This window comes from Engystomops pustulosus, chromosome 7 (genome assembly GCF_040894005.1).
Source record: "Engystomops pustulosus chromosome 7, aEngPut4.maternal, whole genome shotgun sequence".
Lineage (NCBI taxonomy): Eukaryota > Metazoa > Chordata > Amphibia > Anura > Leptodactylidae > Engystomops > Engystomops pustulosus.
The window spans coordinates 182,507,025-182,515,961 of record NC_092417.1 but is presented as its reverse complement, the minus strand read 5'-3'; the positions used below and the strand labels follow the sequence as shown (position 1 = coordinate 182,515,961).

The window sequence follows — 8,937 nt, the reverse complement described above, 5'->3', positions numbered from 1 at the left end:
ACGCAGTGCCCTCTCACCCCCCTTGCCCCTCGCAGTGCCCTCTATTCCCTCTTGCCCCTTTCTCTCCCCTGTTGTCCTTTGAGCCCCCTCTCAGTGCCCCCTCTCTCCCCCTATTGCCCCTCTCAGAGTCCTCTCTCTCCCCCTGTTGCCCCTGTCTCAGTGCCCCTTCTCTCGCTCTCTCCCCCTGTTGCCCCTGCCTCAGTGCCCCCTCTCTCCCCCTGTTGCCCCTCTCAGTGCCCTCACTCTCCTCTTTTCCCCCTGTGCCCTTTCTCTCCCCCTGTTGCCCCTGCCTCAGTGCCCCCTCTCTCCCCCTGTTGCCCCTGCCTCAGTGCCCCCTTTCTCCCCTTTCTCCCCCTGCCTCAGTGCCCCCTCTCTCCCCCTGCCTCAGTGCCCCCTCTCTCCCCTTGTTGCCCCTGTCTCAGTTCCCCCTCTCTCCCCTTGTTGCCCCTGTCTCAGTGCCCCCTCTCTCCCCCTGCCTCAGTGCCCCCTCTCTCCCCTTGTTGCCCCTGCCTCAGTGCCCCTCTCTCCCCCTGTTGCCCCTCTCTCCCCCTGTCTCAGTGCCCCTCTCTCCCCCTGTTGCCCCTCTCTCCCCCTGTCTCAGTGCCCCTCTCTCCCCCTGTCTCAGTGCCCCCTCTCTCCCCTTGTCTCAGTGCCCCTCTCTCCCCCTGTTGCCCCTCTCTCCCCCTGTTGCCCCTCTCTCCCCCTGTCTCAGTGCCCCCTCTCTCCCCCTGTCTCAGTGCCCCTCTCTCCCCCTGTCTCAGTGCCCCTCTCTCCCCCTGCCTCAGTGCCCCTCTCTCCCCCTGTTGCCCCTCTCTCCCCCTGTCTCAGTGCCCCTCTCTCCCCCTGCCTCAGTGCCCCTCTCTCCCCCTGTTGCCCCTCTCTCCCCCTGTTGCCCCTCTCTCCCCCTGTTGCCCCTCTCTCCCCCTGTCTCAGTGCCCCTCTCTCCCCCTGTCTCAGTGCCCCCTCTCTCCCCTTGTCTCAGTGCCCCTCTCTCCCCCTGTTGCCCCTCTCTCCTTGCCTGCGGTGCGGAGCCTCTTCCTCGGTGAGCTGCACGGAGTGCTCGGTGTGTATGAGCCGGAGCTGCAGGAGATGATGGGCCCTTCCCTCCTCTCCTCCCTCCCTCCCCCCGAGCCTCCTGCCCCCCGGTCCTGCTGTGTCTGCCCCTCCAGTACCTATACCCCTCCTCCTCCTCTTCCCCCAACCCCCAGCCCCTGTGCCAGCACTCACTGCAGCCTGGGGGACTACAAGTCCTAGCATGCCCTGCAGGATGGCACTTGTAGTACTCCCCTCTCCAGCTCAGGCCTAGCTCTGCTCTCAGCTCAGTTACAATTGGCATGAAGGGGTTAACTGTGAGCCCCCTGCCCTGAGCCCCCTCCCTGTGCACACCTTACACCCACTTCACACCCTCCTGTCACAGAGGCTGGAGCCTTGTGTATTCCCAGTCTGCTCCATGTCTGTGCCCCTTCCCCCCTGACCTCCTGGGCACCCAACAGAAATCAGGAGATCCCGAAAAATATCCATCAGTGTAAATGCTATTCCCCGGACTATGGCGCCTGATCATTATAGGGGTCACCGGGACCATCGCCATCATGATATCCTGAGTAACCGGCGCCAGAACTGTCAGAATTCACGTTATCGAAAACGGCGCAGGGATTCAGAGGCGATGGGAACCTGCCGCCACCAATCAGATCAGGGATCACATCTTTTTACGAGGTCCGCTGAATTTTGGGAAGGAGGGGGGGGGGGTCACCGCTCCAATGTCACCTTCACGTCTAAGATATCAGAAAGCGCTAAAGTTTCCGAAATCGGATCCCACAATCCGTCATACAACAAGGAGTCGGTGGAAATCCTCCAAAATAGTTTTTAAACGTGAAAAAAAAATTTCCATCCATCATGGCAGCCTGCGCCACGCTAAGCGCTTCCCGGTGGAGAAGTGGGCGGGGCTTTTCCCTGACTTCGCAGCGGTTTGTAAATTCGCCTTTGTCCGTTTTATGGTCGGTTATAAATCTTTCTACGAAGCCTCCGCTCTGCGGTTTTTTTACTCGTCTAAGAATATTTTTCTTAGGAATAATCATCGTCCTCAGTAGGAATCACTCCTCGGGGTCTGTGCAAAAGTTTTCACCACCCCCACCCCCCCAACCCCCAAAAAACATAATATCGGATGCGCTGTCATATATCAAGTGCCTCAGGTTCCTGATGTTTTTCCCTCTGGATGTTACATTCTGATACAGCAGCGCCCCCTTGTGGCAGCTTTATAATGAAACATGGTGGAAATGATCCTGATCCAGCAGATATAATCCTCATGTGCCGGAAGTGTGGCTCAGGGATCGCTGGCAAACAGACTCTGTGACCCTTCACCCTTGTGATACCGAGACCCTGGGAGCCACAGGGTACAGACACCCACACAATATGATACAAAACTCAACTCAAATGACCTTATGTGTGACTGCACCCGCTCCTCTGCACCATCTGTGCCCGTCCCCCATTCCTGGCCTGTACATTTCGTGTTGCCCCCAGTTCCTCCCCCTATGACACTGCTGCACTGATACTTTCCCATGCTTCAGGATGAGCGGCGAATGTGGGATCGGGATGGACAATTCTTCTAGCAGATGTCCGGCATCACAAAGTCACCGATCTCTGGAGGAGAACTAGGACACAGGGCGACACCACCAGCCGTGTGATCAAAAATCATGGAGCCTCTGTGAAAACTGCCCCTTCTTACCCCTACCAATGATCGTAAAGGTTCCTGTGTCCATCTGAAACGCCTCCTCCTGATAACTTTTAGAAACTGTCCCCATAAACAGTGCAGAAAGACTCATAATTACTGAAAAATAGTAATTTACAGTGTATCCACCTTTGCTACAGGGGGCGCTCTGCACAGAATCAGTCTCCTTTCCCCTCTACCAGCTGCAATGGTCACTCTGCACAGAATCAGTCTCCTTCCCCCTCTACCAGCTGCAATGGTCACTCTGCACAGAATCAGTCTCCTTCCCCCTCTACCAGCTGCAATGGTCGCTATGCACAGAATCAGTCTCCTTCCCCCTCTACCAGCTGCAAAGGTCGCTATGCACAGAATCAGTCTCCTTCCCCCTCTACCAGCTGCAATGGTCACTGCACAGAATCAGTCTCCTTCCCCCTCTACCAACTGCAATGGTCGCTCTGCACAGAATCAGTCTCCTTCCCCCTCTACCAGCTGAAATGGTCGCTATGCACAGAATCAGTCTCCTTCCCCCTCTACCAGCTGCAATGGTCACGGCACAGAATCAGTCTCCTTCCCCCTCTACCAGCTGCAATGGTCACTCTGCACAGAATCAGTCTCCTTCCCCCTCTACCAGCTGCAGGGGGTGCTCTGCACAGAATCAGTCTCCTTCCCCCTCTACCAGCTGCAGGGGGCGCTCTGCACAGAATCAGTCTCCTTCCCCCTCTACCAGCTGCAGGGGGCGCTCTGCTATTCCTATAGGCTGCCCTTCAGTAATTCAAAGATCACTGAGCAAAGCCCTGGCCAGGCGGAGTGACTGAGCATCTGTGTCCTCCACATAAGCCCAGAGGTGATTACACATGATATGTGCTATATACAGGGGGGGGGCGCTATATACAGGGGGGGTGGGGCGCTATATCATACAAGGGAATGTGTCTTACTATCCTTAGAAAGCAGTCGTTACCCGTTAAGACCAACATCTGCCCGGCGCTGGTCTGTTCTCTGTGTTTGCTCCGGTCCCTGTGACACAGATAGGAAGCCCAGTCTGGGGGACAGGGACTGATGATGTGTACGGCACTGCAGAATATGTTAGCGCTATACAAGCCAGAGAGTAGCACAATACTGAGGGAATCATGGAGATGATATATCAGTGCGCTGCGCCCTCTAGAGGCCACTGATAGCACAGGACAAAGCACAAGACCTCAGATATAACTGGACATTGCCGTCCTCTATTCCAGGGATTAGAAGAAATCTGTGGACAACGGCAGAAATAACCAAACTCCACCTATGGAATGGATTGTGCCGAATCTGCCAGGTGTGAATATAGAGCAAGGCCGTGCAGTTTATTGTGACCTCCTGGTAACCTATGTGCAGGTCAGGATGTTGCACCGACACCAGCAGTACCCGAGGAGGAGGCGGCCCCTTTACCGGCAGGACCCGAGGAGGAGGAGGCGGTCCCTTTACCGGCAGTACCCGAGGAGGAGGAGGAGGCGGCCCCTTTACCGGCAGTACCCGAGGAGGAGGAGGAGGCGGCCCCTTTACCGGCAGTACCCGAGGAGGAGGAGGAGGCGGCCCCTTTACCGGCAGGACCCGAGGAGGAGGAGGCGGCCCCTTTACCGGCAGGACCCGAGGAGGAGGAGGCGGCCCCTTTACCGGCAGGACCCGAGGAGGAGGAGGCGGCCCCTTTACCGGCAGGACCCGAGGAGGAGGAGGCGGCCCCTTTACCGGCAGGACCCGAGGAGGAGGAGGCGGCCCCTTTACCGGCAGTACCCGAGGAGGAGGAGGAGGCGGCCCCTTTACCGGCAGGACCCGAGGAGGAGGAGGCGGCGGCGGCCCCTTTACCGGCAGGACCCGAGGAGGAGGAGGCGGCGGCCCCTTTACCGGCAGGACCCGAGGAGGAGGAGGCGGCCCCTTTACCGGCAGGACCCGAGGAGGAGGAGGCGGCTCCTTTACCGGCAGGACCCGAGGAGGAGGAGGCGGCTCCTTTACCGGCAGGACCCGAGGAGGAGGAGGCGGCCCCTTTACCGGCAGGACCGGAGGAGGAGGCGGCCCCTTTACCGGCAGGACCCGAGGAGGAGGAGGCGGCCCCTTTACCGGCAGGACCCGAGGAGGAGGAGGCGGCTCCTTTACCGGCAGGACCCGAGGAGGAGGAGGCGGCTCCTTTACCGGCAGGACCCGAGGAGGAGGCGGCTCCTTTACCGGCAGGACCCGAGGAGGAGGAGGCGGCTCCTTTACCGGCAGGACCCGAGGAGGAGGAGGCGGCCCCTTTACCGGCAGGACCCGAGGAGGAGGAGGCGGCCCCTTTACCGGCAGGACCCGAGGAGGAGGAGGCGGCCCCTTTACAGCCCTATTACCGATGTTTACCGACTGCGCCCGAGAGGGTGGGGCCCTTTACCGACAGCATCCGGGGGGGGGGGGGGGGTCGGGGGGTTAGCCTCTTTAGCAATGGCACCCAAGGAAGGGGGGCGCCCCTTTTACCAACGGCACCCGAGGGGGGCAGCCCTTTTACCAACGGTGCCTGAGAGGGGGGCAGCCCTTTTACCAACGGTGCCTGAGAGGGGGGCAGCCCTTTTACCAACGGTGCCTGAGAGGGGGGCAGCCCTTTTACCAACGGTGCCTGAGAGGGGGGCAGCCCCTTTACCAACGGTGCCTGAGAGGGGGGCAGCCCCTTTACCAACGGTGCCTGAGAGGGGGGCAGCCCCTTTACCAACGGTGCCTGAGAGGGGGGCAGCCCTTTTACCAACGGTGCCTGAGAGGGGGGCAGCCCTTTTACCAACGGTGCCTGAGAGGGGGGCAGCCCCTTTACCAACGGTGCCTGAGAGGGGGGCAGCCCCTTTACCAACGGTGCCTGAGAGGGGGGCAGCCCCTTTACCAACGGTGCCTGAGAGGGGGGCAGCCCCTTTACCGACAGCGCCTGGCGGAGGGGGGGCAGCCTCTTTAGCGCCGGAACCGAGGAAGGGGGGTAGCCCCTTTACGGAGGTCTCCCGACCACCGTATAACCTTGAACCTCACAATCTGTGTCGGACCTAGCCTAATTCGGGCAGCGCGTCTTATACAAACCCGGGTTTTTCTAACTCCATATCCATGTGATTCCCTATCCGGCACAATCCTGTACCGGACTCCTGTACCGGAACAGCTGATATCTGCTCTAAACGCACAAGACACAAGGTGTCTTCAGGTGAGCAGATATCCTTGTTCTCTCACCACATTCTCAAGTTACCTATTGCACTAGGGGCGCCGCTTGTGTCTCTTTCTATTTTTCCCAAGGGGGGGGGGGGCAGCCCCTTTCACCGACAGTGCCGGGGGTGGGGGGATGCCATTTACCGATGCCGAGGGGGACAGCCCCTTTACCAATGGCGCCTGAGTGAGGGGGGGTGGGGGCAGCCCCTTTACCAAAGGCGCCTGAGGGGGGACAGCGCCCTTATTGCCTGCGCCCAAGGGGGGCAGCCCCTTTACCGAAGGCGCCTGAGGGGGGGGAAGCACCATTGCCGATGGCGCTCGAGAGGTGACAGCGCCTTTACCGAAGGCGCCCGTTGCCGACAGTACCAGAGACCAAAAGTACCTAAGACCGCTCCCAAAACCGACAACACCCCTGAGACCACTACTCATTAGTAGCTGAGACCTCTTCAGTTACCGTCTGTTCCCAGGATTCCCTGCTCCCCAAATCTGGTAATTGTATGAAATAGAAATATATTCAAAATCCAAAAAGAAAAAACTTGCTCCAGACGTTAATCGTGTAAATGTTTTTATTTTTTTCTAACCTGATCTGTGCAAAATTCCTCATGCGCCAGAGCCGGGAGGGGGGGGCCCGGGGCGAGGAGCGCAGGGGGGGGGTTTGTGAGAGACGAGCGGCTGCGCTGCCGCCTGGTTATTGCATGTCGGAGGAACGTGAAGCAGCAGAATGAACAAACGTCAAGTAAATCTGAGAGTACGATGTGCGAAGCTGCGGCCAAGGGGGCGATCCGATAGAGAGGGCCCTGTCATCATGCGCCCGCTGTGCCGCCCGGGGGAGGGGGGGGCTGCAGTGATGGGAACACGAACAGTTAAATAAATAAAATAACGCATATGAATAATAAAAAAAGCACATTTGTGCATAATTGTGACGATATATATATATAAACACTCTGTAAACGTCCCTCTAATCACAATATAATACTGACAAGGAGGAGGAGCCAACACGACCCCCCGAAACACTGCGCTCCAGACCGCAACGTCTAAAAATATAGATTCTTCTCTTTCCTGTAACAGCAAATGAAGGGAGCGGAGCGAAGAAAGCAAAAATGTCCCAAAAATGTAACAGACAGAGAAACGGCGACAAGGGCCCCACATCCTTCTGCGGCGGCCTCTGATTGGCTCGGAAGGCGAGTAGATAGGACAGCTTGACAATAAGCCGCGCGGGATTCAACGTCACCTCTCTCATAGGAAAGTCTTATAGCATTTACATAAATAGAGATACTCTGTAATATATGACAGGGCGCGCTCCGGCCACAGGGGGCGCCGCTCCGGGCACAGTAGTGATAGATCTCTTGGGTTTGGCTACGTTGCTGGGGTCAGATGTTGATCCCCTTGATGAGGGAGCTCTCCAGGGTGATGTTGAACTCTTGCAGCGTCTGCAGGACACGGATTAGTGAGTTGACCAGGGTGTGGTCCTTTATCAATGCGGTGTCCTCGTACATCTGTGCTATGACGGGGCAGTCCGCCAGGAGGGCAATCCAGTGGTGCAGGTGATGATCCCTGAGGAAAACGGGACAAGACGTCATAAGCAAATGGCGCAAGCGTTCAATCGCTGACTGGTGTCCCCACCGTACAGACAACTCACCGAGCTCCGAGACACACAAACATCTGGAACTTTCCGTCTTTGCCGATGTTTCTGGGGGTGCCGTTTATGGCGGTGATGAAGCGGCTGAAGATACGGACTCTCTTCTCCCAGTCCTCCCCCAGAGCGGTGTCGCTCACGTCTAAGGCGTCGTAGTGGGATTGTGCTTTTTCTACACAAAATGTCAACACAGAACCAATTACCAATAATAAATAATAATAATAATAATGAGAGAAAGGGGAGAAGACCCCTCACCCACAGTCCCCACAGCATCTCCCCCCCGCTCCTTACCTAAAAAGTCCCAGATGAAGATACTTTTGAAAAGACGCGGAGACCTGAATCCGTGCTGGAAAACTTGCTCCAACGCAGCGACCAGTCCGCACTCCCCACACAGCAGCAACGTCAGACTTCCCCGCTGCAACAGATACACCTGTCACCGAGGGCAAGCGAGGAAGGGGGGGGGGGACCGAGGGCAAGCGAGGAGGGGGGGGACCGAGGGCAAGCGAGGAAGGGGGGGGGGACCGAGGGCAAGCGAGGAAGGGGGGGGGCCGAGGGCAAGCGAGGAAGGGGGGGGGGCCCGAGGGCAAGCGAGGAAGGGATTGAGCGGAAAAGTGGATGGAAGAGAGGAAGAGACCAAGGGGAAGAGGGAATGAAGAAGAAAGAAGGGGACGGAAGGATAAGATAGGAGAAGAAGGAAGAATGGCAGAAGATGGGATGGAAGAGAGGAGAAGATGGGATGGAAGAGAGGAGACGATGGGATGGAAGAGAGGAGACGATGGGATGGAAGAGAGGAGACGATGGGATGGAAGAGAGGAGACGATGGGATGGAAGAGAGGAGACGATGGGATGGAAGAGAGGAGACGATGGGATGGAAGAGAGGAGACGATGGGATGGAAGAGAGGAGACGATGGGATGGAAGAGAGGAGACGATGGGATGGAAGAGAGGAGACGATGGGATGGAAGAGAGGAGACGATGGGATGGAAGAGAGGAGAAGATGGGATGGAAGAGAGGAGAAGATGGGATGGAAGAGAGGAGAAGATGGGATGGAAGAGAGGAGAAGATGGGATGGAAGAGAGGAGAAGATGGGATGGAAGAGAGGAGAAGATGGGATGGAAGAGAGGAGAAGATGGGATGGAAGAGAGGAGAAGATGGGATGGAAGAGAGGAGAAGATGGGATGGAAGAGAGGAGACGATGGGATGGAAGAGAGGAGACGATGGGATGGAAGAGAGGAGACGATGGGATGGAAGAGAGGAGACGATGGGATGGAAGAGAGGAGACGATGGGATGGAAGAGAGGAGACGATGGGATGGAAGAATGGCAGAAGATGGGATGGAAGAGAGGAGACGATGGGATGGAAGAGAGGAGACGATGGGATGGAAGAGAGGAGACGATGGGATGGAAGAGAGGAGAAGATGGGATGG

The 8,937-nt window shown here is 57.5% G+C and overlaps 1 protein-coding gene across 2 annotated transcripts in view; it reads right to left on the bottom strand.

Annotated features, from left to right (window-relative positions):
* Positions 1 to 6,430: 6,430 nt before the first annotated feature.
* Positions 6,431 to 8,937, bottom strand: part of DENND5A (DENN domain containing 5A) — a 61,929-nt gene continuing 59,422 nt past the window's right edge. For both annotated transcript variants that reach the window (XM_072119136.1, XM_072119137.1), the window contains 3 exons: positions 7,806 to 7,929; positions 7,518 to 7,686; positions 6,431 to 7,432 (listed from right to left, as the gene is read on the bottom strand). In XM_072119136.1, the coding sequence (XP_071975237.1) occupies positions 7,249 to 7,432; positions 7,518 to 7,686; positions 7,806 to 7,929 (477 nt within the window). In that variant the 3' untranslated portion in view covers positions 6,431 to 7,248. The remainder of the gene's footprint in view (positions 7,433 to 7,517; positions 7,687 to 7,805; positions 7,930 to 8,937) is intronic.